General features: G+C 48.7%; 2 protein-coding genes, 1 long non-coding RNA gene and 4 other non-coding genes across 10 annotated transcripts; all 7 read left to right on the top strand.

Moving 5' to 3' along the window:
• The first annotated feature begins 777 nt into the window (after positions 1-777).
• Positions 778-16,903, top strand: LOC121085178 (tRNA selenocysteine 1 associated protein 1). 3 transcript variants are annotated; one of them, XR_005826971.1, is made up of 10 exons: positions 778-951; positions 4,160-4,257; positions 5,058-5,157; positions 7,485-7,537; positions 8,127-8,258; positions 11,376-11,495; positions 12,927-13,089; positions 13,670-13,703; positions 15,051-15,217; positions 15,475-15,567. XR_005826971.1 is itself a non-coding variant. In XM_040587527.1 (10 exons), exons 3-10 carry the CDS (start codon positions 4,172-4,174, stop codon positions 15,609-15,611), a joined length of 825 nt encoding a protein of 274 aa, XP_040443461.1. In that variant the 5' UTR covers positions 778-951; positions 3,970-4,046; positions 4,160-4,171; the 3' UTR covers positions 15,612-16,903. The 3 variants fall into 3 exon arrangements, 2 of the variants coding, with proteins under 2 accessions (XP_040443461.1, XP_040443460.1); XM_040587527.1 differs by lacking the exon at positions 15,051-15,217 and adding an exon at positions 3,970-4,046 and having other exon boundaries at positions 15,475-16,903; XM_040587526.1 differs by lacking the exon at positions 15,051-15,217 and having other exon boundaries at positions 15,475-16,903.
• Positions 16,904-21,156: 4,253 nt separating this feature from the next.
• LOC121084523 lies at positions 21,157-23,822 on the top strand. Of its 2 annotated transcripts, none has more exons than XR_005826761.1 (5): positions 21,157-21,377; positions 21,710-21,804; positions 22,463-22,521; positions 22,884-23,144; positions 23,465-23,822. It is a non-coding gene; the product is annotated as an uncharacterized LOC121084523 (long non-coding RNA). The 2 variants fall into 2 exon arrangements; XR_005826760.1 differs by having other exon boundaries at positions 21,158-21,377; positions 21,734-21,804.
• Positions 21,430-21,574, top strand: LOC121085923. The gene has a single exon (XR_005827237.1). It is a non-coding gene; the product is annotated as a small nucleolar RNA SNORA16B/SNORA16A family (small nucleolar RNA).
• LOC121085928 lies at positions 22,229-22,359 on the top strand. Its single transcript, XR_005827241.1, has one exon. It is a non-coding gene; the product is annotated as a small nucleolar RNA SNORA44 (small nucleolar RNA).
• On the top strand, positions 22,560-22,677 carry LOC121085929. Its single transcript, XR_005827242.1, has one exon. It is a non-coding gene; the product is annotated as a small nucleolar RNA SNORA61 (small nucleolar RNA).
• On the top strand, positions 23,257-23,327 carry LOC121085935. Its single transcript, XR_005827248.1, has one exon. It is a non-coding gene; the product is annotated as a small nucleolar RNA SNORD99 (small nucleolar RNA).
• A 1,015-nt stretch (positions 23,823-24,837) lies between the features above and the next one.
• Positions 24,838-26,412, top strand: LOC121084308 (ras-related protein Rab-42-like). The gene is made up of 2 exons (XM_040585643.1): positions 24,838-25,103; positions 25,876-26,412. The coding sequence occupies exons 1-2, from the start codon at positions 24,838-24,840 to the stop codon at positions 26,288-26,290; spliced, it is 681 nt and encodes a 226-aa protein (XP_040441577.1). The 3' UTR covers positions 26,291-26,412.
• The last annotated feature ends 175 nt before the right edge of the window (positions 26,413-26,587 follow it).

Here is a 26,587-nt window from a genome sequence, read left to right as displayed (position 1 = left end):
AGTTCTTTTCTTCATTTAAAAGCCTCATGATTTTTTCAAGGCAATCCCATGATGTGTGGGGGCCTGGGTTGTCAGCTTGGAGTGCTAAAACAAATTCAACCCCCGCCTCAGAAAACCCAAGAATCTTTTAATTAGGGAACGTGGGGTTTGTTGTATTTGTCTTCTCGCACATGGAACTTTGGAGAACGCAAGAGCCCCATTTTCTTGCCCCATTAGAGGGGCTGGAAACTCACTGTCCGTTTTCTGGAAGAGCCGAGACCCTCGGGCACGCTGCGGCTCCAGGAGCAGAGGCGCTAATGGGGACCCCAGCGCCGGGCCCGATGGAGCCCGTGGGGCGGCATGCCGGCCCTGCCCCGCCACCCCAGCCCCCAGCCCCAGGGCCGCTCTCCGGCCCCACAGCCACCGCCGAGGCCTCCCCCGGGCCTGACCTGCCCTCCCGGCGCGGCCGGCCTCACCCAGCCACAGGCCCGCCCCGCCATAGCCCCTCGGCCCCTTCCTCCTCCTCCCTGCCCCAGGACCCCCCAGCCCGCCCCCTTCACCCAGCCCTTCCCCTCACCTCAGGCCTCCTCACGGCCCCGCCAAGCACCTCCCCGCGCCCCAAAGCCCCCTTCCGCCGCCCCACACCCCAGCCCTCCCTCCCCTCCTCACGCCCGCCTCCATCTTGCGCACCCCCCACCCCGGCGCCGGGCCGCTGCCGCTCCTCCTGCCGGCAGGGGGCGCTGCCGCGGGCCGGGGCGCCCGTGGCGGCGGGGGCGCCGCTCTCTCCGCCCGCCGGGCGCCGCGGAGGAGGCGGCGGGGCAGCGCGGCGACGGAGCGGGCCGCGGGCTCGGCGTGAGGCGGCGCCGGCGGCGGCAGCGGCGGGGCCGAGCCGGGAGGCGAAAGTCGCGGCCCCGCTGAACCCGCCCCGGGGCCTGCGGGAGCAGCATGGCCGCCAGCCTGTGGATGGGGGACGTGAGTGTCCGGCCGGGACCCGCGCGGGGCTTTGTGAGGCGGGCAGCGGGGCGGCCTGGCAGGCGGGAGGCGGGAGGGCAGCGGCCGGGCCCGGGGCCACCGCGGGCAGGGGCGCACTGACCGTCCTGACCGACTGTCACCCTCGCACCGACTGACACCCTCACCCAGGCACCCTCGCACCGTCCGACTGACTGACACCCTCACCCTGACTGACACCCTCACCCTGTCCGACTGACTGACACCCTCACACTGACTGACACCCTCACACCTACCAACTGACTGACTCCCTCACACTGACTGACACCCTCACACCTACTAACTGACACCCTCACCCTGACACCCACTGACTGACTCTCTCACCCTGACTGACACCCTCACACCCACCGACTGACACCCTCACACCAGCTGACTGCCTGATACCCTCACACTGACTGACACCCTCACTCAGAGACCCTCATGTTGACTGACACCCTCACACCGACCCGACTGACACCCTCACTGACTGACACCCTCTCACCAACCGACTGACTGCCTGCCTGACACCCTCACACTGACACCCTCGCACCGACCAACTAACTGGCTGACTGACACCCGCGCACCAACACCCCCGTGCACTGACACAGCCTCACAGACCCTGACACACACATAAACTCCCAAACTAACTGACACTCGCATACACGCTCTCCTGTGCACGCTGGCAGGCTCACGCAGGCTGACGCACACACTCACTCAGGCTGACACACAAGCACACAGAGACACTAACCCCAGCCTGGCGGACACATTTGTGAGCAGTTGCACACTCACAGGCACAGACACACACACCAGAGTGACTCTGGTAGCCTGCCCGCAGCCATGGTCACAGACCATGGCACTCCCACCAGTACCCCATGCCACCTGCGCTCGCTCTGGTGGGCAGCCAGGCTCGTGGGCACTGACATGTTCTCAGGCTTTTGCGCTCAGGCTCTATTAGGCACTTACACGCTCCTTCATGTACTCACAAGCCTGTACGCTTGCATGCTTCTCGCGTTTATATGCTGATTGTAGCGTGCTGCTTGTAGGTACTTACATGCTTATGGTCACACACTTTAAGGCACTTACACACTCACATGCTCGCACTCATGCTTGTGCTGCTAGGCTCACACGCTTGTGCTCACGCTTGTAGGCACTCGCATGCTTATGTGCACATGTCCAAGAGTATCCCTCACTGCCTGCCCCACACACATGCACACCTGTGGGTACGCTGACATGCTGACACAGATTTGCACTCTCCTACATGGACACACACTCATAAGCACTGACGCACTCTAGTATTTCCCTCATTCCTGCCTACATGTGCACCTGGCAGCACACTCACAGATGCTTCTTCACCCTAGGTTGTCTCTCGCTGCTTGCTCACATGCATGCTGTAGGCACACTCGCATGGCAGTACGCACCCCACTTGTCCCTTGTTGTCTTCCCTTCACACACACTGCAGACACCCTCGTACTCATGCACCTGTGTCCCTCACCGCTTGCTGTTGTACACACACACATTCATGCACGCTGTATTGTAGTGTCTTTGCTGCCTGCCCCATGCTTGTGTACACCTGCGTATACGTACAGATATGCACATAGTTACCTCTGTGTATCACAGTTTTCACTTTGCATGTTACTTGCACATGCATCTTTCTCCAGACCCGTTCTTACAGACTCACACCAGCATATTGTAGAGTACTGCTCGCCCTGTAGTCTTCCACAGTCTCTCACATTTGCGTGTGTACACACAACCCAGCATATCGCTGAGGATCCTGCTGGGTTCTTCCCTCTCACACACACTCGTGCACGCGAGGTTTGCCATTGTACTGTGCATGAACACTGACAATTAGGGAGTCTTCCACTGCCTGCCACAAGCAGACTTCCTGTGAGTTTTACCCACACAAAGGGTTATCTACCACCTCTCCATCACAAGACCATCTTTTTTCAGTCACCTCTCTCACATGCAGGTTGCAGCTCATTGAGACACACACATACAGACCCAAACAGTCACCTGTTGCCTTTATGGGTCTGGCTTTCCTGTACACACACCCCACAGGATCACCCTCTGCATGGCATGTCTGTACGGCGTAGTGCTGCCTCCTGCTTTTAGCACATGTAACGGAGTCATTTCTGCTTTACACTCACACATGCAAGTGCAATATGGTCACCCACTATCAGATACTGCACGTTCTGTCATGCACACAAGTGATGGAGCCACCTGGTACCTGACAGACACACGAACATGCCTGGGGGCTGTCAGTTACCATGAGGTCAACTGTCTTACACAGGTATATATACTTACGTATATGGAGCTATATATGTTTCCCCCACACCCTGGCCCCATGTTACCTGTCGTATGCGGTGCTCCCCATCAGTATGTGTATTGCACAAAACCTTAATTACAATCAGTTCCCTCCACTTTCTCTTACGCAGAGAGGCATCCTTTTCCCTCGGTCCCTTCATCATATATCTGATCCGAATTGCAGTGCCATTTCATACTTTCCAGTCCCTTACACCATACAGACACCTGCTCTCCAGCGTGTTCACTCTCACAGTACCACTGCCCTGCACTTCACACACACTCTGACATGTACAGTGCCACCCTCTCACCTGTGACATAGACACGGTCAGTGCACCCACCTGCAGTACAAAACGCAGAGCTATGGCGGGATGTGATTAGAAGTCTCCCCTCCCAGTGCTGCCCAGCATACCTGCGTGGTTATGCGAGGTAGGCACAGCTCTGCAAACCCCTACCCCAGCTCGGTGGGGGCTGCGTTACCTGCCACATACTGTCCATTAGTCATAGCACCCTGGGCTATGCCATGCCGATAGCACTGGCCCAGCCTCCATTTGCAAATAGAGAAGGAGCCTGCCATCTCCTTATCCCCTGCTCCATGTAGTGAACGCTCAGTTTGTTGCTGTATGTTTCTGAGTGGCTTTTGTCCTTCTGTGAAAGCTCCCTGTTCTCTGAAATTCATGCTGTCTCTTGGGTTCCACTTTGCAGACTGTTGAGCCTGGTTCATGCATGCCTGCTGGTTTTGAGTGGCATCGACCCTCTTAAATGAGTCTTCTTTTTGAAGTGTAAGGGTAAAATACTTCTCAATAATGTTTTAACTGCTTAGGGTGACATTGACACATATATTCTCCTTTTTGTAGATGCCCTGGTCTAACTTTTTTTTTTTTTGCTTTTATAGCTGGAGCCATATATGGATGAAAACTTTGTTTCAAGAGCCTTTGCCACCATGGGAGAGCTTGTACTGAGCGTAAAAATCATTCGAAACAGGTTGACAGGGTAACTGTTTATGCTTGTTCTCAGTTTGTTCTACCAGTGCATTTGGATTGAGCCGTTTGCCCTCTGCATGGCATCGCTGTGATCCTGTCCATACTGGAGTGGTTTTTCCCTTTGAGCTTTTCACCATTGCTGCCAACAATATGGGTATATTGATGCTAGCAATGGAGAGCAGAATTGCTGGCTCTTCAACCTCCCCATCAACAAACCAAGGTTTGGCCCTCATCCTGCAGTGCTTCAGCACTTATTCGGAGTGGCATATGTATGCTATATAGTCCCTCTGGGAATTACACCTCCTGGGCTAAAGGCTTCAGTGACTAGTCCGTGTTGTTCATTGCACTAGTGCAGCTATGTGATGATGGCAGAGGTGGGAAGTCTGACTTAGGAAGAGCAATATGAGAACCTTTTGAGTTCATTTGGAATAAAATGAGCGACTATACAGAATAAAGTCATTTCATATTATTGTATATGTTGTAATTTGAGATTTCAATTGTTTAAACTTGAGTGGGGAAATTTATAGTCAACAAAAGTAGGAAGTAAACTTAACTGTGAGCAAAACTATTTTCCATGTGCTTATGTTGACATGACTTAATGGTAAGTAGGGGCTATCACTTCACTTGAGATCCAGGATTACTTTGCTATCTTCTTTTTGGTAGCTAATGTTTATACTTCGAAAAAGAAATTGTTCAAAGTATTGCAACTATAGCAAATTTCCTACCAGTCATCTAAAAATAGAATATTCCTCCTCAAATGTGTTTTAAATCTGAAATCTTTCTGTCTCCTCTCCTGTGTTCTGTGTTCAGAATTCCAGCAGGCTATTGCTTTGTAGAATTTGCAGATCTAGCTACTGCAGAGAAATGTTTACACAAAATCAATGGAAAACCGCTTCCTGGTGCTACACCGGTAAGTAAATGAAATCAGCCAGTTGAGAACCTAAACTGGGAAGGAATAGATAGTATTAAACCTGTATTTTGAATGATTACAGACAAATTCAATGGTTAGCAAACTGGGATTCTTCTTTTCTTCAAAGTAATAAACATAAAACTATTAATGTTCTTGCTCAGATAATTGTTGAAAAAACCCACTAATTTCCATGTGAATGTCTGGATAAAATCAAGGCATAAAAATGTTTTGGTGTATTTTTTTATTTCTAAGCATTTCTACTATTACCAAATTTGGATTAATAGGAAACCAGAGAAGAACAAGCAAAACATAGATTGAGTGTACCTACCGCAGTCATCCTGTCTCTCTCCGTTTGTAGTTCCATATTAATTTGTTACAGTGTGTATGTTGTTACATATGTACAAGCTGAACTTGCAAATTCACACTGAGTTTTGAGTAACTTTGATTTGCAAGACAAACATGACTTCTAAGCCTTGCATTATTCCTGGCCTTTAGCAAACAAAAGTTATTTAAACGTATTTACAGTGCAGAAGGAGCTAGACCATTGTATAATTGCCATACATAACAAATGTCTCAGATACATAAAAGCTAGGTGGTTAGGAAGAAGAGGAGGAATAGTCATAGAGGCTAATTTTAGGATGTTGACTCGAATGTGTAGTGGATTAACATGGGATGGCTGACACAGCTGTCCGTTGTACCCGCAGAAGTTGGCTGCAGTAGCTAGGATGACTGGTTCATAAAGCAGCTCTAGAATCACCTCAGTTACGGTGTGATATAGTAAGGTAAACTGATGCCTGTTTCAGTGTAGTTAATACCCTGAGGAGGAAACGGGGAATTTCAGGTTGAGCTATTTGGTCAGCCTTCCTGAGAGGATGGTGTTCCCCATTGAAGGGGGTAGATGAGAGGCCTAGAGGTGTCTGTTTCACCTGTCCTGTTTAACATGTAAATTGGAGCCTGTGATTAAGGGAAGCTCATCTTCCTAGGTGCCTTCTACAGTCACTAGAGAAACAAATAGAGGAGCTCTTGCAAGGACTAATATAATAATTTAAGTTTAGTTTCGGGAATACCTGTCTTTATCCATGGTTTAATTCAAAATGCAGTGTTGTATGGAGGGATAATTTACATGAACTCATAGAGAGAATTGCAGATGTCAGACAGAGATCCAGTGTAGGCAGCCTAAATCAGTGCAGTCAGCAGGCAACTGTCCAGCTCATCTCTTGCATTTAGATACTTTATCTCTTGTTTACAGAAAACTGAGTGTGGCTCGCTCTTTGATTTATTTTTGTATACCAAATCAGCCAAAGGAATAACAGAGAGCCATGGTGCTGTTGCTGTCTCTGTTTTACAGAATTAAGTGTCCCCAGTTCCCATTTGAGTGGAAGTACTTTCAGGTGTCTCATTGATTTTAAATCTAAAATATTGCAGTGAAGATTGAGATCCAAAAAAAGTTGAAAGTGCTTCAGAGTGGAATCTAAATTTTGTGTTAGCTTGTAAATGGTTCGCAGAGAGTTGTGTACCACTGTGCACCAGTGAATGCAAGCATGCAAGGAGCATGTTTATAGCCTAGAGTTAAGTCTTTGCTTTATTTTCCAATAATTATTTACACTATCTTTGAGGGAAGAAAATACATCATAGGTACAGGAGCACAGTAGGCTCTCCACTATACTAAACAAATGTCCTGATCTCTAGATCATGGACTCACAGTAGGCTTGCTTTCCTGGGAAACTTGTTTAAAAAATAAAATCAGGTGCAAAGTTTAGGGAGGCCTCCAGTGTCCAATGACAGGTAGTTCTTTCAAAAACACCTTAATTTTGGATCTTAGTAAATGAGCAAATCATCCAGAGCAAAGTGTTTAGCCATACTTCCAGACTCAGGGATTGATTCTATTTTCCTGTGCGGCAGATTCTGGTCTGCCAGTATTTGTGTAAATCACAAATGTCCAATGGTCTGTGTGGTCATTTCCTTTTAAGACCTTAAAATTAGAATTCCTTTAATATTTGTTGTTAGTATCTCTGTTTTGTTTTCCTTAAAGACAAAAAAATTGGATGCTATATAAGGTTCACTTGTCTCTAGCTAGCTTTGTAAACTTTTGAAGTAAAGATAGGCAAAACCACTTGGTGCAGGTTCTTTGCTGATTTTCATTATTACAACTGTACTGACATCAAGTAAAATGTTGTCCTTGATATCTTAGCTGGCTGGCCTGACAGCATTGAACATCTGTCAACGTTAAGAAAGTTGTGTAAAATCAGCTTATTGTATTTTTTCCTAATTGTTTGGATTCATATGAGAATATTTGAATGTATGGATTCATTTTTGCCTTGTTTCAGGCAAAGCGATTTAAATTGAATTATGCAACATATGGAAAACAGCCCGATAACAGGTAAATGCTCAATATTTAATATTAGTTTTGCCTGCTTAATGTCTCTTTATCAGTTGCCTTTCAAAGAGTATTCAAAATCTGTAAACCCACAAGCACATCACTGCCAGTCTTTAGCAGAAGCAGGATAACGTAAACTGCCTGTCAGTTGTATGCTTTGCCTTTGGTGTAGCACAGCAGATTTGTCAGGAGTCTCTTTTCAGGTATTTAAATTTTGTAGCATCAAAGTTATCTAATTTCTTTATTATAATTTAAGATCAATATATGGGAAATAGAAAATCTATAAATGAGACATTAATGTTTTCTTGTCATGTTAGAAATCCAGAGATACCCTGTGAGAACTAAGCAATTAAATTATCTATATTTAATAAAAAGCAGTATTGAGTAGATTGGTTGTGCTGGTTGAATTAACTTGAAAAAGCTGTGTCAATAAAAATTTTAGTCACCTAAGCAACTTAACTGGCAACATGTTAAAGTGTCCATTAAATGGTCTTTTAATGTCACTTTTCTCTGAAGTCAAATGTTAGCTGTCACTCAGTATGCCTTTTTTTTGTATGATTGTGCTTAAGATATTTTATTTTGATTTCTTTAGTCCAGAATATTCACTTTTTGTGGGAGACCTGACTCCTGATGTGGATGATGGCATGTTATATGAATTTTTTGTTAAAGTCTATCCATCGTGTAGAGGTGGAAAAGTTGTTTTGGACCAGGCAGGGGTATCCAAGTAAGTAATCTTCTTTATTTGTTCTTTTCTTTCACTTTACATGCAGCAACAAGAAAGATACAATGCGGCAAGGGGAAAAATTAATAGTTCCATCAGCTTAGATTTTAGTAATCTTAAAATACAATGTCTTGGACATTCAGTCTATAGTAGGCTTTGATAGTCTCCACAGTGTATTGTCACTCCTCTGTCAGTTTGATGCCCTTCGTGTGTTGGCAGTACATTATTGCATTTCTGAAAATGCTGAAAAATGCCCAAGTAATCTTGAAACACTGTCTTCTGGACTTTCAAATGGAATTGCACTCTTTCAGTCTTTAGGTTATTGAGTGTGTATTCCTGTGAAACCTTTAAAGGTTTTTGTTTCGAATAGGGTAGGGCAAACAACGCTATGATTCATTGTCAGGTACATAGTAGCCACCTTGTTTATCTTTACTGGAAACGTCTTGCCAAAAACAGATGTCAAAAAGTCAGATTTCTTAACGTTATTAAAACATTTTCTAAATAGCAGAAAATGAAACTATTTTCCTAGAAGAGGGACCAGTTGGTGAGCATTCTGGTTTTCAGAACAGAACACGACTTCAATGAAACACAATATTCTGGTGTAATACCTATAAGAATGTTTTGACAAGACTTAGAACATGGCTATAGCTCTCCCTTCTTTCTCACATAAGGTTTCTCAGTCTTAGACAAGTTGGTCTGAAGGAACTTCTGGAGGTCTCTGGTCCAACTTCTAACTCTGAGCAGGACTGTTGCCAATGCTAGATCAGGTCAGCCATGAATTGTGTAGCCTGGAAAACCTCACAGGATGGAGATAGTACAGCCTGTCTGGGCAGCCTGTCCTGAAGCTGCACTACGCCCCTAGTAATGAAGTTCTTCGTGTGCAACCTGAACCTCTTGTAGAGCTGCTCACTCTCTGACTTAAGTGCTCGTGCTGTTACTGCCACCTCACCTGAGACTCACACTGCCAGGGTGGGCTCCTGATGCCATCTCCTCCTCAGAGGTGTAAACTCAGCAGTTCTTGTTTTGCTGCACCTGCTTCCATCTCTGCCTGTAAAACAGGTGTCGAGTGATGCCTGTTGGGCCATTAGTTGGGCTTTGGGAACTGCTTGTAAGTGCAGACCTCAGGGAAAGAGAATCTGTGGTAGCTTTGGAAGTGGGGAAGGAGCAGGGACTTCAAAGTCCTATTGCTGGGAAGAGCACAGCTGTCTCCCCTAGCAGTGCCAGTGTGTTGCTGCCATGGGCTTTGTTGTGACTTGTGCTGTTACTCAAGGCTGAGGCAACTGCAGGTGTTGGTGTGATGTGAGAGAGGAACCCAGGGCCTGTGGACGTGCCTAGTGAAGCCCTGGCCCTTCCAGCCAGAGCTGCTAGATCAAGAAGGCCGCCTCCCAGCACCTCTTGTCTAGGCAAGACAGGAACTTGGAGCCTGATGCTGTAGTGCTGTGCCTGCTTCTTTGCTTTCTGCTGAGGGTGCAGGCTGGGGGGCGTCTCCTGACTGCAAGGACAGGACAGAATGTCTGCCAGGGAGGTCCTGGCCACAAAGAAATGATTTCTTGGTGGGTTTTATTCTGTAATAAAATCTGGTTTAGCCGTTGGTGTGGAAAAAATTTAAGTGGAAAATTTGGAGGAATCACTGTCTCCCTTGTGCACCCAGCATCTATTCCTGTCCACACCATCCAACTCTTTATCACTCCATTTCTGTTTTGGAGCTGCCAGTCTTCCTGGTTTCATTTGCACACTTCTGGTACCATCTGAAAGGCTGCAGGATTCTTTAGCAGTTTCTTTAGAAACTTACACGCTTTTGTGTGTGAACACCTAAAACTGACTTAAACTAACTTAAAAGTTGACTTGCACCGGTTTAATTTGCCACAGTCCTTTTGCAGAGGGCAAGTTAAATAGAATGTGTACCCATGCAGAGTTTGGCTCTTGCTTAATTGTCCAGTTGGTCTGTGTGTGAGGAGTACATGTACATACATGCATACATGTATAAAAATAGGTATTTGGACTTGTGTGTATAGTTTGCTATGCAAGATACAGCATTTTATGGGGCACAGACTGCTCTGCAATAACTTCCAGTGTGGACCCACTGTGAGTACTAGGTGATGCCGCTTTCAAAATAGTGTGTTACATGGTGTTTAAGAGTTCCCACAGAACAGATAATATGCTGTAAATTTACACCCTTGCTTACAGCTCGTTCTTTTCCCCAGGTAGACAAGCCCTTTCCCTCCCAAACTCCTTCCTTCGCCTAGATGGATTCCTCTTTCCCTCCCACACCTAAGTCTTTGATCTTTCTGCTGTGTGAGGTGGCCCATCCCATCTTGGGATCCTGGCACTGCCCTCTTGGATGCTGTTGCATTGCTTCTGACTCACTACAGCATCAGAATCCCACGCCAAGGACCTTTGGGTTTGGAGGGGAATTAATGTTTTTGGTCTGGCTGCCGTACAGTACTGCTAGCACCACAGTGCAGGATTGCTGCAGTCGAGGGGTTGCTGGCTGTGTGCTGTCAGAGCAAGCTTTAGCAACTTGATGTTAAGAGCTCCTTTTCAGGTCCACTTTTGGGAATGCTGATGGGGCCGTGCCATTGTTAGGAGTAACAGAAAGCCTCTTTGAATATTCTCCTGTTGAAAAAGGGACTTGATTGGAAAGTGTATCTCAATCAATCCTACAGAAAAGCAATGGCTTTTTTTCCTTCACAGTGGGGCAGTCTTAAATATAAACATGCCTATGTCTTGTCAATCCTGTGCTGACTTGCAACTGTTTAGATTATCTGTATCCTCCCAGTATAGATTTGAAGCTTTACTACTGTTTGTTCATGCATTTTGACGTGTCTTGTGTTAGTTCACTTCCAGTTCTTCAGAATCCACCGGCACAAAGAATTACTTTAATTTCATCAAGCCCTTGAAAGTACTACCAAAGCTTAGACATACAGTTTCAAGCATTTTGCAAAAGCAACGGGAAGGCAGAATCATTTAATCTCTACTAAAAGCAGGGACAGCCCTAGCAAAAGTGTTTCATCTGCTGTGTTTTTCAGAAACAATTCTGACTTAACTGTAAATGTTTTTTTGAAAAGTGGCGTGGCTCTTTTAGTTATGTTTGATATGAGTTATTCTGTGTCTCTGCAGAGGTTACGGGTTCGTGAAATTCACGGATGAACTGGAACAGAAAAGAGCGCTGACAGAGTGTCAAGGAGCTGTGGGGTTGGGCTCTAAACCTGTACGCTTGAGTGTGGCTATACCAAAAGCGTGAGTATAAGAGCAGCCGAACATTTATGTAACAGCACTGTGATGTAAATCCCATGTATTTTTAAATGTCTTTTAGTGGTTTGGGTACATTTCTTGGATGTTTCCATCACAAAGTGAATACCCACAAATATACTAAAGTAGCTAGAGTATCAGAATGTGCAGAAATTCAAAAAAATTACAACATTAGATCAAGACTAAGAATTTTACATTGTTTTTAACTGTATATACATTATTAAATACACACACATGTACACACACTGTATTTAAATATGGTTATTTTTAAAGTATATATTCCTTTGCATTAAATTGAAATAGTCTAAATCTGCTTATTGATTTCTGGATAGCAAAGCTCAATTACCTTGCTAATTCTATTATAATGTCTACTAAATATAAGTCTTTTGGGGCAGGGATTAACTTTTTTTTCTGTGTTTGTTCAGAACCTGATACAATGAGATCCTGGTCTGACTTGGGGCTCGTAGCACTAGGGTAATACGAATAATAGTAATTGCTCCCTATTTGAATAATATTTAGATTTTCAGTGACCTCAGAAGTCTTGGGGGGATAAGGAAGAGAAAAGCAGAAAAAGGGGTGTATTGTGGTGAGAAGATTGTTTCCCTCTTCCTACTTCTCACTGATTTCATCATTAGACATAGCTTTATGTGTGACATTTTCATTTTCAAACAATATTTGTCATCTCATTATTTCAGATCTTGATAATCAGGTGGGACTCCTAGTTCCTTGGGAATGCTGCCACTTGGGAATTTTAGTCAGCTCACAGGCTATTTAAGTTTATGGTTTTTTAATTACTTGTAGTCCTTTTTACTTCTTGAGCTTTTCCAACTATGTGCATTGAAGACCACCCAATTCAATGAAAATGAGAACAATGAGTCATTGCTTAGGCTTCTCTGTGATAGTGGCAGAAGGGAGAGGTTTTTGTTCATTCTTACTAAAGAAAACACCAGTTATTTTGCAAGGCTCTAAGTCTTTAACTCTTCATGTAAAGCAAGACTCAGTACCTTGTCTCAGGAGGCTAAAGAGTACTTACCTTCATCCAGAAGGAAAAAGGGACCCAAGAATCTGGATCATGGTTCAGGATTGTTCTAAACTGAGGCTCATAGTCCTGAACTCTTCTCTTCCCAAAGCCAGAAAGTGATACTAAATTAACTCCTAGAGAATGAAAGCAGTGTTTGTTAATGAAGATGAGTATGAATACAGGAAAGGGCATTAAATTTAAACCACTTCTTTCTTTCTGCAAATGTATGCAAATGATAAATACTGCTGCAGTAAATAGCAAATACATTTTAAAGACTGAAATTTGCATGTTAGACTAAGCCTTGTCTATCTACCATGTTGTATCTTAAGCTATTTCAGTGCTTTTTTTCATAGTTGTTCTGCATTATTTGCAACTTATTCCTGCTTTATTTTTTTAAGTAATCGTGTGAAACCAATGGAGTACAATCAGATGTACAACTATAATTATAACCAATATTACCAACAATATCACAACTACTATGCCCAGTGGGGCTATGACCAGAACACAGGCAGTTACAGCTACAGCTACCCCCAGTATGGATACACGCAGAGCACAATGCAGGTAGGACAGCACGATGTACTCACTCTTCAGTGATCTGTTAGCACAGAAACACGATATAGCTTACAGAACAGTGATGGGCACATTTTATCTTCAAGCTCTGGGGTCTTAATACAGCTACTTGATGAGGAAGCAAAGCTGTTTAGTGGACCCTGGCACATACTGTTGCCTTATGTGGGGATATTGCCGGGACTGGAGGGGTGAAAAGGTCTGGAGGACACAAGGGGTCTCTTAAGATAGTTGTCATAGTAGAAGGGTTCTCCTGATAAGGGCAGTTGGACAGGCAGTGGAAAGACTGCCTGCTGGGATCCTTCATAAGCCTTGTTTTGGAGAATAGAAGAGATCAGGACAGCCACCCAGCTTCACCACAGGAATTTCAAGAAATGCTGCCTCTGTTAGAAGTTTAGTGTGGGATCTCCCCCATGGGGTCTGTTGGGAGTGGAACACAGGGCTTGTGTGTGAAGAATTCTGTTGTAATCAGTCAGATACAAAAGTCAGTATATGACAGCAGTAATCAACAAGTGATGTTCGTAAAAGGAAAGATAAATATCTGCTCACCTAAGGGTTTTGTTTTCCCTTGCAGACATATGAAGAAGTTGGTGAGGATGCATTGGAAGGTACGTTTCTTGAATTCTAATCTAAGTTGTCTGTCTGTTCTGCGCTGATTAGAGATACTCTTTCTCAAATTGACCCTTAATTTCCATGTATAGTATACCTTTATCTTTGAGTAAATCTGAGGTCTGAGAAAATTTGTGGGTCACTATCATATCACCTAGCACAATTGCATCCTTATTGTGCAGTTGGTGTCCCTAGTCTGAACCTTGTGAGGACTGAAACTAATTGACTTCACTAGCATTGAGATTTTAATCTTCTATAGTGTACAAAACTTTTATTCTTTTTTTTAGTACTTTTTTGGTGTACCACAAAACCAATGTGGATATTCCGTTTTTCTGTAAAATCTTGGAATTTGGAGCCCAGGATATTTCACTGTGCTTTTAGTTTTAAAAAATAAATAATATGTTAGCACACTGATACAATATTTGCTTTAGCAGCCATTGCTTGAAATGAACTGCTAAACCATATTGAGGTTTTAGATATACGTACAAGCAGTTTTCATTTATTACTGCAAGAAAAATTAATGTTGTCCTAGCAGTTCCAAATTTCTGTCTGGAGTGGAATATGCACTATGCAGTGTATCTTGTCCTTCTCTTTAAAAAAAAAAACCTCACATCATCAAAAATTTTAAAATTAAAATGGTAACAGCAGAAAGCAGCTGGATTCTTTACAGGATCTGTAGGTATCAGTAATGATGTCAGTGAGAAAACCCTTAATGGCTTTTAAAAGCATTACAGGAGAGCTTTTCTTCGTCTGAAACTACCAGACCCGTACTATACTTAGAGTATCTCTGGGGTGTCTTTTTCTCATTGATTAAATTAATATGTTGGAATTTATAGGAAATTGGAATAACTTATTGCCAGTGTGTCATTCCTTTTTCTTAATTCTGTTCTCCTGTGATGTGTTACAGCATGATAAAGCTAAAACCGGACATGTTTACAAGCATTTTATTCCTGATGTGTTTTGTAGTTTTTCCATTCAGTCAGCTAATTGCTTTGCACTCCAATAGCTGCTTACTAACTAACCTATGTGATTGTGCTACTCTGATAACCTGCGCTATTAGATTGTGGGCGGTGTTAGTTGAGCTTTACATCCTACAAGTGGTTTGGGGAATACGATGAGTCAATTATTGTGAAATGTTAAGCGTGCGTTGGTAGCAGCAGAATTGTACCCGCTGGGTTGCTATCCAGCTCCAAACTGCTTTACAAACATTTCTTTCAACTGTAAAGTAGGGGACATGTTCATACGTAATTCACTGGGTGTTGCTGGCACTTCTTTGGTTACTAACTGTGAAATGCTTTGAGATGTTCGAGGCTTTGGCAGACGAGCTCTGGTGACTCTTGTTGCAGCAGCGTAAGACGCTACCGTCCTCAGCCATCCACTCTGACCCTGTAGTGGAGGGAGCAGAACGGAACGTGTGCCTGCGCCTCCGCTCCTCCACTTTGCAGTCCGGTGCCTTAGTGCCAACCCACCTTCTTTGGCAGTTTAAGTGGCTACACTGGGCTGCGAGGTGCAGGTATGCGTTCTCTCTGTTGACTCTACTATGGGGGCAATCACCACTGGAAAGAGGGACGTATTTGGATGTAGTTATTTCTTATCCCATTGCAGAAAGATTTAGCAGGGCTGATCTAGTCAGGTTCATGATTGGGCAAGTGCTGGGAATGTTTTGTGACCTCCCCCATTTGTTTTAATAGAACTAACATGTTTACAGGGTGTGGGTTTTTTCCCAAAACATTTGGTATGTGACCTGTTTCTCTGTCTTTCCTCCTTTAGATCCAACGCCTCAGTTAGACGTCCATGAAGCAAATAAACAGTTTATGGAACAGAGTGAAGAGCTCTATGATGCCTTGATGGACTGTCATTGGCAGCCTTTGGACACTGTCTCGTCAGAGATTCCAGCCGTGTTATAGCCTCGTTGCTGAGGTGCTGTGTCTGTGTGACAAGCCCGCCAGTGCACTCCGGACTGTTACGCTGCACCTGGATCCTGCAGTAGTGAGGGGTGGCCCTTTCTGCACCCTGGTCTGTTACTCGAAGTACAGGAGGACTGTGGCCTTCCCTGTACAGAATGAGTATCGTAGGAGCATCATGGTAACTTTTATTCATGGTGAAAGTTAGAACTGCAGCAGTTTTATTCCTTTTGTCTTGAAATGAACTCTTAATACTTATTGGGAATTGTAATTTATAAACTTTCAACGAGATGGCACAGGGGAAAGACTCTACTCCAACGTACAATAAAACAGTTGGTCTTTTAAGTAAAATTACCCTTTGCATTTTGGTTCCTGCCCATCTTTCTGTTTTGCTGCCCATTTAACTGTCTTCAGTCATTTGATCCAACTCTCATTAATGTGGTTTTTTTAAAAAGTCATTGTTGAATACACAAAAATGTCTCAAAAGCTTTCTAGTGACTGCTTAAGGTTGCTGTAACTTGAGTACAGGGAAGAACCGTGTAGATGAAAGCTTAAGTTCTGTTTAACCTGAGCTGTGATCTTGAGCTAGCAATTTTATAGCTCGGTGTTCTTAAGCAATCTACCTGAACAGCATTTTGGACAGTAAAGACAGAAAGGAGCGTTACAAAACTGCTACAGACTGATGCCTTCTACCTGATCTCTCGCACATTTGGCTTGCTTTTCCACCTGTGTACGAGGAAATAATTCCCCATCAGTCAAGCAGTTTGAAATACTTTTACCAGCAACCTTGTTTAAATGTTATTTTGTGTATCATGCCTTTTTTCGTTGCGGACACACCTTGATGGTCTCATTAAGATGTTGATATTTCATAGTGTCTTCCACTGTCCTGTCAGAGTGAATACGGTGAAACTGAAGATCTTGCAGCAAAAACGGGTCAGAGCAATCTAATTGATATATTGTGCAACAAATTGTTGCTAACGTGGAAAGCAGTTTTCTACTGGATGTTGTATAAGCTGGATGGACAAGCAATATATTTAAGCTAATATTATGTTGCATTAGAGGTGAAAGCGAAAATAATAGCACTTATGTACATGTTATAAGCCCTTTTCAGGCTTTTGTGCCTTAAACTCTTTGAGAAATAGAAACAGATAAACTACCTGTAATAAATGTCTATCCAAGAAATAGTTTGGTAACTGAAATTGCTACTGCAAAGCATTTAGTTGCCTCCCTGCCCATGTTGATGCAGAGATTTGCCACAAAATTTAAATACTTTCATAAAACCTACTTCTACTACACCTTTGTTTGTGTCCATAATTATGATATACTTGTCAGTCTGTGGTCTTTTTTTCAACTGCAATGGTAAACGCACTGCGAATGTGTGGGGAATGGTGACATATACTGGAGTTAGCATGTTTCTGAACAAGTGCAACTAGAGGACTACTGGACCCCTGCATTCTCATTTGCTGTGAATTTTTTCCTCCTGCTGCGCATCTGACTGGGCTGTGGGCTGCTAACAGTTCCCTAACCTTCAGTTACTCTGAATTTAAGGCAGTGAGTGTTCCCTGTGTGTGCTGGTCATGTTTCAGAGGCAGCAGAGAAGTGGAAGAGAGCAGAGTGCTTTTTTTCTACTGATGTAGCCAGCCAGCTCAGATGATGCCCCTCTCCTTGAAAAGTGCCTGTTCAATAGACTGGTGTTTCAGAGGTGACATAAAGAATAGGGGAAGGGGAAGGGGGTATGTTCTGCTGTTAAACACTTTCTAGATCATTCTGTTACTGTGCTGCAACAGTGGTGCCCTGTGTGCCCTTCGTTCTTCCCTTTTGGACCTGCCTTCCCTATCCCCCCAAATTTTTTTATAGTGCTAATTTACTACGAGAGGTGACCTGAAGCCACACTTAACTTTTTCGCTATAATTTACGCTGCTATGCTAAGGCTGGCCAGCATCACTGTCCTGTGTAATATTTCCTACCGCATGGATCAGCCGTATCCAAGTCTTGTCTCTAAAGGACAGTGGAGCAGGTATCACAGAGCAGCACCCCACACCGACAGCAGCCGTGTGGCAAAAGCATTTTGCTCTCTGGTTTTGTTTTTGTGGTGGAAAGAAAATTGGTAATGATCAGCCCGATCCATCGTAACCCCCTAGTTTCTAGGAGAGTGGTGTGTACACAGACCCATGGGCCCTTATGTGAGAACAATTTGGGAGCGCAGAGGCCAGCAAAGACTGCTTGCTGAAGCCTGTTTACTGGTGCTGCGGAGCTTAAAATAGCTCACGCATTTCCTTTTAGGAGAGAGGTTGACATGACGCTTTGGGCCATGTTCCCGTGATGTGTGAGCCAGCCTTTTGGGGTTGTTTGTGAGAATCCCAGCCAGTGTTCTGTTGAGCTGTTAATCTCTCCGCACTTTTTTCTGTGTATCACTTATTTCTTCATCTTAATGTTCATTTTCAGCTCCCGGCCTTTATTGCAGCATCTGAAGCACAGAGAGACTTTCGTATGGAGCTACAAAACAGCCGATCACCTGGATCTTGTAGGGTTTGTGTTTTGGAATCCAAGTTAAACAGAGTGTGGGATTTTGTTTGTCATGGATGGCTACAGGAAAAGCCCTGATTAATTACCACTTAGTGTAACACAAGATGAAAGACAAGGACTCCGTGTAGTAAGGTAAATTCTGCTTTTATCTTTATGTGCTAAAAGCAAGAAATCCAAGGCAGATGATATCACCGCTCACTGGGATTATGTAATTCTTGAAAATCTGCAACTGAGGTTATGAAGTATTCCGCCTTTCAGCACGCAACGTTTACTAGTAATTACAAAAATGACTCAAACATTCTTACTACGTTGCTTGATGAAGATGCGATGATCCAACTTAGATTACTCTAAGTTGCAGGGACTCCGGGATTACCATTTGAGTTACACAGACTGAAAAATGTTTAGCCAACTGCAGAGCTGGAAAGACGTGGGCGTTACTCCTGTTGGGCATGAAGTGGTGATTTCCAAAGCATAAGCTGCAAAGCTGGGGGGTGGCCTGTTTCCATTAACATCTGTTTAATTAAAAGCTTGACAGTAAGCATTGGGGGTGGCCTGTGAGAGATTCTGACTGGCTTCCAATGGGATGAGGAGCCTGAAACCATTTATTTAGCAAATGTGGGTCAGTACCAGCGCAGCCCCATGTGTGGGTGGAGGAATCTGACGGGGGCCGGCGATGATGTTTTCTCTGTGTGTCTGACTAGGGAAAATTCCTGTTACTTGGACCAGTTTCAGGAGGCAGGTTCACATCCCACACACCAAGGAGTACCAAACACCCTTAGGTATTTCTCTGAATCCCTTTTAAGGAACGGAGATGTTTGCCTCTGATCTTTGTGTACTCGGTTTCTTATTACTGGTTTGCTAATCCCCAGCTTCTGCTAAACAAGATCTGAGAGGAATTTTTACCTTCCAACCTCGCTATCTCCCAGTGTATCTTGTAAAGCATACCGGATACACCAGTTTCTGGATTTAACTTGGGATTTGCTTAGACATGAAATTAACTCAGTGGCAGGATAGGGTATGAATTTTAAATGCAGTGTACTGCTACTTTTGGAAAAAGAAAATGGTTTTACCGAGTGCAGTCAGTTTTGTGAGAAGGTTTTGGGGTGCTGCTTGGCACACGCTCCATTTTTCTCAGATGATATCATGCTGCTTCTGCTGTAAAATTTCCAGGGCCAAAGGAATGGTAGATAAGGCGGTTGAGGCAATACAGATTGAGCTGTATGTGGATCCCATGCACGGGATCCTGAGGAACCGCAGGCACAGCAACCCACCTGGATCACTAATTCATACTTGCTTTTCCTCTGAGTTTTCCACAGAGCACATCCCTGTGGGTTGTCTGCTCCCACCTCTCTGGTGGTCGGAATTGCAGCCTCTTCCAGCGTTTGCTCAGCATCCTGCGCTGCGGAAGGGGCTGATGGGAAGCTCCCAGCCATAGCGGCAGGTTTGATCAGGGCTTCGCTGACCACAGACGTACAGTGGGATTTTCTCTGCTCTTCTGTGGATCTCCGTTCGTCTTCTGGTGGGCTGAGGTCTGCTGACCATCCGTTGCTTTTCAGTGGAGCATTTTGGCTATTCTTCCAGTTTAGCATTTGGAAGATTCTCTTCCCTAACGCTTGATTTTTACCAAGGTTTGAATTTTGGGGGAAGGTTTGTTTGGGTGGGGGTTTTTTTGCTGCAGAGAGCTCCCAGTTTCTGGCCTGCCCTAAGATTTGACAGGGAGATTTCTAGGTTCACTTTGCACAAGTTGCTGTGCCAAGGAGAATCTGGGCTGCCCAGGGAATGCCTCGTGACTTGGCAGAGCAGCTGCGAGATCCAAGCAGGAGGTGGAGGACGGAACCAGCTGCTTGTAACCTGTCCCCACCGGCTTGTGGAGAGCTGTCTTCAGAAGAGCTTGGCCATGCAGGGTTTGGGGCTCATTTCCAGAGCTCTGCATTAAATGAGTGCTGGACTCATTTTATTGGTAATCCGGCATGTTTGTGGTGGGGTGACCAGCTTGAAAGGCTGATTGCCGAGCTCTGTAAATTTTTTCATCTGTGCATTTTGCTCAGAAGAGATTAAAAACTAACTATTGTTCTCCCTCGTCCTTTTTGCACTTTCTTCAGGGCTCAGGGGTAGGACGCAGTCTTGGGCTTTTCAGCCTGGTTTCTCAGGGTGGCTGTGGCTTCAGCATCAGTTGCCTGCAGGCATGTCAGCAGCCCCTTCCACCCAGCCGGCAGGTGCTCTCCTTTCAAATCCTTTCCACCGATTATGGATCACAAGCCAGGAGCCAGGCAGAGGTGCTGTTTTGGCAGGTAAGACTTTTGTTTCCAAGAAACTTTCCTTCCATTCCCCGAGGGTGGGGTGTTCCCCCCGCCTTCCAAAACAGAGGAAGGAGTGGGAAAAAGGTGGCTGCTGCCTTCACCTGTTGTAAGAGCAACCCCTGACACACACCTGGCGGGGAGGAGGAGAGGGAAATTCTTTGTGCTACACAGACCAGAGATTTTTTTTTTTTTTTTTTTTTTTTTTTTTGGGGGGGGGGGGCGGTGCGCAGCCCAGCTCCAGAGAAAATCATGGTCTTGTGGCTTGGGGGTGGGATTTCCCCACCCTCCCTGCTGCTGTCGGATGAGGGGGGAGCGATTATCCTTTGGGGAGGGGGATGGGATGGGATGGGACGGGATGGCACGGGATGGGATGGGATGGGATGGCACGGGATGGGATGGCACGGGATGGGATGGCACAGGATGGGATGGGATGGCACAGGGCGGGATTGCACGGGATGGGATGGGATGGCACGGGATGGGATGGCACAGGATGGGATGGGATGGCACGGGATGGGATGGCACAGGATGGGATGGGATGGCATGGCACGAGCTGTGATGGCACAGGGCGGGATGGCATGGCGCATTGGGCACGGCACGGCGCGGCGCGGGGGGCGCGGTGGCGGCAGGTGGCGCGAACCACAGCTCCCAGAAGGCTCTGCGGGAGGGCCCGGCCCCAGCAGCCAATCGGCGCCCGCGCTGCCGCCCTATAAAGCGCCGCCGCGGGGTTCCGCCCGCCTCTCACTGCGATGGCGGCCGCGGGGCTTCGGGGGCGGGGAGTGTGGGACCCATCCGCCGCCATCCGCCCTCCCCGGGGCTTTCTCGTCGCACTGCTCCCCCCCCGCATCGGCATCCTGCGTCGCCCGCTCGCGGGCCGCCCCGGCGGGCAGCGCTCCGATGTGCCGGGAAGGGCCTTGCTCCCTCCGCCGGGCCGGGCCCGCCGCGGGTGAGCCTCGGAGGGCGGCTGCTGGGCGGGGGTGGGGGGGAGGCGCGGGCCTGGCCGGCCCTGTCGAAGCTGCGTCTGTCTCGGTGCTGTGGCAGATGCAGTCAAAAAGGAGCCGAGAGCGAGGAGTTTTTCCTTGACGGTCGCCGCTCAGTTTGATTCTCCGTAACTGTCCGGCAACATTGCAGGAAACTACACGGCCCTGGGCTGGGGCCGGGGGAGGGCAGCTGCCCCAGTAGCTGCTGCTGGGGTCCGAGCCGGTGCTTGCGGAGGTGGGAGGGGGCGGGTGTCGTGGCGGTTGGGTTGGTGTGAGATGCTTTTATTGTCACCCAAAGCTCAAGGCTGTGTTCTCCCCGCAGCACCTTGGCACGGCGGTGAGCCCGGTGCGGGGGACGGCTGATGGCGGCCTCGGCTTGGGAGCACGGGGAAGGTGAGATGTGTGAGCCGGGCTCTGGTGTCTCCCGCACGCTGGGAGCTGGGTTGGCTGCACAGCCTCCCTCGGCCGGAGCCCGAGCAGCAGCCCTTGGCTAGCAGGCACTGCCAGCACGGAGCCCGGCCCAGGCGCCCTGGGCCCTCTGCAGGCTGGTGCTGGGCGTTGGGCCCCGCAGCCAAGGCTCACCCTCTGGCAGGGCCTGTTACAGGTACCGCTGCAGTCATTAAAAACTGCCAACTCCCCTTAATTCTTGCTGTCGAGATCATGTGTGGGTGGGTTATGGGGTCTCTCCACTGTCGCTGGGCCTGGCTAGTGGCAGAACTGGGAATCCAGGCTGATCCAAAGCCAGCAGACAGTTGGCTGCTCGCTCCGTCTGCTGCCCGCAGCTGTAACAGGCATTGCCAGGTGAGCTCGGCGGTGACCGCGTGTTGATCCAAGAGCTGTGGCTCCCTGCAGTAGCTACAGGTCTCCAACAACATGCAAGAGCAATGGGAAGGTCTTTGACTGCTGGGCCTCTCTTGCCTGCTGCTGTCACTCGCCCTTCCTATAAATTTTCAGGAATTTTAGGTGGTTTTAGGGCAGGTGTGTCAGTGATGGGTACTTCTGGGTCTGCAGCCTGCTGCTGATGTTGGGGGGGTCTTGCAATGTCTTCCAGGGTTGCTTGGTGTTTCAGAGCTTGCTCAGCTGATGCCCTGCCTGCTGGATAGACCCGAGGTAAGAATGTAGCATTTTTGGCAGAGCTCTGTAGCCTGGCCCTCCAGATCCCTTTCCCATCAGATCTGAATACCGATCTTGTGGTCAAAAAAGGAGGAAAATTAACATTCAGACTGGTCTCAGCCTCTTTGCTGGTACAGCCCTGCTCTGAGAGGGGCCAGTTGGAAGACAGTCTGTGCTGGCCTTGTTCTTCGGGGAGGGCTGGGGTGCGAGTGGAACCTCCCCTCCCAGCAAGAGAACAGGTAAATGTTGGCACAGAGAGCAGAGGTGCCATGAAGATTTGCAGGCTGGGGTTTACTTTAGCTGAATCTGACACACCGATTCCTGGCGTGCAGACACTTACCTGTGGCTCTTTTTTTCAGGAATTATTCCCTTACTGGAAAAAAGCCAAGAACTTAAGAGTCCCAGTTGCCCGTGGAAGGATTTGGTTTGCTCTCCTTAGGGCCTGAGTCATGGGGGAGGCCGTGACACGGAGCCCATGAGCACCCTTTGTGGATAATTGCCAAGCATTCAGTCTTTTGAGTTGGGGTCTCCAGTCCTGGAGGACAAAGGACAGTTTGGGCTTACTGTGCCTGTGCTGGAAGTGGCCGGTCCTATCATCTAGCCTGTGCAGGGCTTTGCAGGTGGGAACGATTGACTTCGTTAGCAAATTTTTTTTAATTGGGCAGCGTATTTGCAGGGCAGAGTGGTGGTGAGATCAGGTGCACCACACCAGCCCTCTTGAAGTGAGTGCAGCCTGGTCCGTGATGACTCCTTTCTTTGGAGACTGTTGGATGAATCCTGCGGATATGGGGCTGAGGCCAGGCCTGAACTAGCCAAAATCTCAGCATGGCACGGGAAGAGGCGGTGGCAGGGAATTCCTTAACATGCGTGAAAGCTGGAGCAATGCAGAGTCAAAGTGCTCTTCATTCAGGCTGGATTATTTTTTTTATCTCTTCTTCAGGTCTAAAGAGAACGTGGAGCTGATGTGAGCCAATCCCCGAGGATTTTGGTGCCGCAGTGCAAGACTTTGTGCATTTCCAGCCCTTTCCTCCCGAATCAGGAGCTCTTCGTAGCTGGATCCTGGCTCCTTCCCGAGGCGTGAGCTCCCCCGGGTGGGAGCAGCCGCTCCTGTGCTCTGCTCACCCGCGCCACAGGGAGCAGGAGCTTGTCTGGCTCCAGGTGCTGCTCAAGCTCCTGTTTGAACATTGCGTGGAAGAACAGCCCCTTCTGTGGAGCGTTCTCAGGGAAAGAGGTTTTTTTTTTGGGGGGGGATGTCGGTATAAAACATTTTGAGGGTAAATAAACATGATCACTTGAAATTCTTGCTGTGTCTCCTGTGCTGGTGTTGGGGGGGTGTTGTCATGGGTTGGTGCTGGGGGATCCTCGCAGGTGTCCTGGGGTGACACTTCGCTCACAAAATCTGAGCGATGTCTTCCACCCGGGGTTCCCTGTCCTTCCAGGCGAGTTTATCAGTGCTTCTCCCATGGCTGCACTGGTGGCTGGATCTCCAGACAGCTGTTGGGCATCTCCAACGTGATTATTTTTCTCAAAACCTGTCTCTTGTCTTTTCCTGTGCAGGTCCGTGCCCATAACCCCGGGTTCACACGGCGCTGCATTGACTGGGAGCCCAACTCGCTTCCACCAGGCCCTGGGGCCGGCGCAGCAGCTGCCGCTGGGGCTTCCCCGTCCCCGCGGTGCTGGGCGGTGGGTCCAGGGGTGCGAAGGCAGCGTCGTGCCTGCCAGCATCCTTCGCAGGAGCCCTGGTGACTCGAGGGGGAACAAACGGGGGGAACCTGTTGTGCCGACCCTGCAGAGCCATCGGGAGGGGAAGGGCTGGGTGATGCAAAGTCCCCGCGCCGCTGCCGGTGGCCCCGGCTGGCTGGGGAGCGCTCCTTGGTCCGGCGGGCGCGGAGTCGGTGCCTCCGGCCCCTCTTCCCTCCCCGTGGGGACCGAGAGCCCCTTCCTCGGTGAGCTCATCCCTTCCAGCTCCCAGCATTTTGTCTTCCCTGGGGGAACCAGCCCCTCTGTGGCAGCGTGCTTATCTGGCCGCAGCCTGGCTGTCCCCATCTTTGTCACCAAAACCAGGCAGTGGGACAGAGCTGGCGTGTGACAACACAAGCACAATGTCCCGGGGACGAGAGGACGATTGAGCCCAGTGGCTTCTCCTGCCTCCACAGGACAGTTTGTTTGCTCGAGTGACTGGGAGGCCAGAGCTGTCCCTGTCCCCAGGGAAGGAGCTGCGGGGTGGGGACGAGGGCGGAGACCTGTCCCCGCACCTGCCAACACAGCAGAGCCCAGCTGGGCAGGATCCGGCCAGCCTGGGGCTGGTGAGTCATGGGGACGGTGGCGGGTCCCCCCCAGGACCCCAGCCCCGAGGGACATTACCAGTTCCGCATCATCGTGCTGGGGGACGCGGCCGTGGGGAAGTCATCGCTGCTGCGCTGCTTCGCGGAGGGCCCGGGCGGGGGGCCAGCAGCCCCCTGCCCCACAGCCCCCTGCCCCACCGTCGGCGTGGAGTTTTACAGCCGCACCATCCCACTGCTGCCCACCGGCAAGGCCAAGCTGCAGCTCTGGGACACGGCCGGCCAGGAGAGGTTCAGGTGAGGCGGGGACAGGGACACAGGACCCCCCAGGACCCCAGCACCCAGCTGGCTTGTCCCCCCACCCTGGGGTGGGTGTGAAGACCCCAGCCGGGCGTGTGGGGACGGGCAGCAATAGCTTGCTGGGGCGCTGATGTTTTAGGGGCTGGTGAAACCTTGTGCCGAGCTTCCAGCAAAGCTGGAGCTGGTTCTGGGGGGGCCAAGGGGGCAGGGCTGGGTGCAGGTCCTGGGGTGCGGGTGGGTGGGGGCCGGGTGGTTTTTTCCTGATTGAATCAGGCTGGAGCCAGGAGCTCCTGGAAGCCTGAAAGAGGCTCAAATGGGGTGTGAAGGGCTGAAGAGCTGGGTGCTGTGGCTGGGGGGAGGTGTCCCAACTGCCCCCATCCCTGGGAGCCGTTCTGGGAGCTCCAGGGTTGATCGGGCGGGGGGGGGGGGGGGTGGGAGCCTGTTTCTGTCCAGTGCTCAGCCCTATTGGCACTCACCCGTGTGTGCTGCCCCATCCCCACAGCAACCTGGGCTGGGGGGGTGGGGGGGGGGGTGGAGGGACCCCAGAGCCTCTGCAAAACCCCACAGGTCTCCCCCGGAGCCCCCCAGGCCTTGGTGGGGGCGTGTGTGCTGAACCTGAAAGGGGGTGTAAATGGTCCAGGCAGGTCTCCCCTTCCTGCTCCCGAGGTCCCAGCTGGGACCCAAAATTCCCTGTCCCAGGGAAGTAGGTGAGGGGACTGGGGGGGTCCCAGGCCGCCCCCCAAACCCCCCCCCCCCCCCGTGTGGCCAGATCCATCACCAGGTCCTTCTACCGGAGCGCAGCAGGGGTGCTGCTGGTGTTCGATCTCACCAACCGAGCATCCTTTGAGCACGTCCTGGAGTGGTACCACGAAGCCGCCGGGGAGCGGCCCCCCGCCTTCCTCCTGGTGGGACACAAGTGTGACCTGGTGGCTGAGCGAGCTGTGTCGGCGGAGGAAGCCGGGCACCTCGCCACCACCCTGGGCATGGCCTTCGTGGAGACCTCAGCCCGCACCAACTGCAACGTGGAGCTGGCCTTCCAGATGCTGGCGGGGAGCATCCAGCAGGCGCTGGGCCAGGGGCCCCTTGCCCCTCACCGCGGCTGTGGTGGCATCAGGCTCATCACCAGCCAGCGCTGCCACCCGCCCCCGGCATGGGGAGAGCCCCAGGAGCGCTGCCAGTGCTGATGAGGACAGGGGGGACAGGGGACCCTCCACCTGTGGGGATGTTCCTCTCCCTGCTCAGCACCCTGCAGCCCCCTGCCATTGGGCAGCCTTGGGGCTGCGTCTCCACACTGGCTCAGCTTCACTTCAAGCCTGAATTTGGGGGCTCTGAAAAAATACTGATCCCCTGTAGGAGCGTTTTTAATAAACCTGAGTCTTTTCCGCACTGAATAAAGGGTGGGCTGAGTGCTGGACCCCCGGCAGGGACACGCTGCCCTGCTCAGCTCATGACATGGGGGATGCTCTGTTCTGGGGGGGGTC

This window comes from Falco naumanni, chromosome 3 (genome assembly GCF_017639655.2).
Source record: "Falco naumanni isolate bFalNau1 chromosome 3, bFalNau1.pat, whole genome shotgun sequence".
Classification (NCBI taxonomy): domain Eukaryota; kingdom Metazoa; phylum Chordata; class Aves; order Falconiformes; family Falconidae; genus Falco; species Falco naumanni.
This window is presented reverse-complemented; position numbering and strand designations above follow the sequence as displayed.

What these genes read in the sequence shown, in the direction of transcription:
- LOC121085178 (XM_040587526.1), top strand. Translation starts at nt 925, where the DNA reads ATGGCCGCCAGCCTGTGGATGGGGGAC. An exon ending in CCAGCCTGTGGATGGGGGAC is followed by an intron (nt 952 to 4,159) that starts GTGAGTGTCCGG and finishes TTGCTTTTATAG; the next exon opens with CTGGAGCCATATATGGATGA. An exon ending in TGGTGAGGATGCATTGGAAG is followed by an intron (nt 13,704 to 15,474) that starts GTACGTTTCTTG and finishes TTCCTCCTTTAG; the next exon opens with ATCCAACGCCTCAGTTAGAC.
- LOC121084308 (XM_040585643.1), top strand. Translation starts at nt 24,838, where the DNA reads ATGGGGACGGTGGCGGGTCCCCCCCAGGACCCCAGCCCCGAGGGACAT. An exon ending in GCCGGCCAGGAGAGGTTCAG is followed by an intron (nt 25,104 to 25,875) that starts GTGAGGCGGGGA and finishes CCGTGTGGCCAG; the next exon opens with ATCCATCACCAGGTCCTTCT.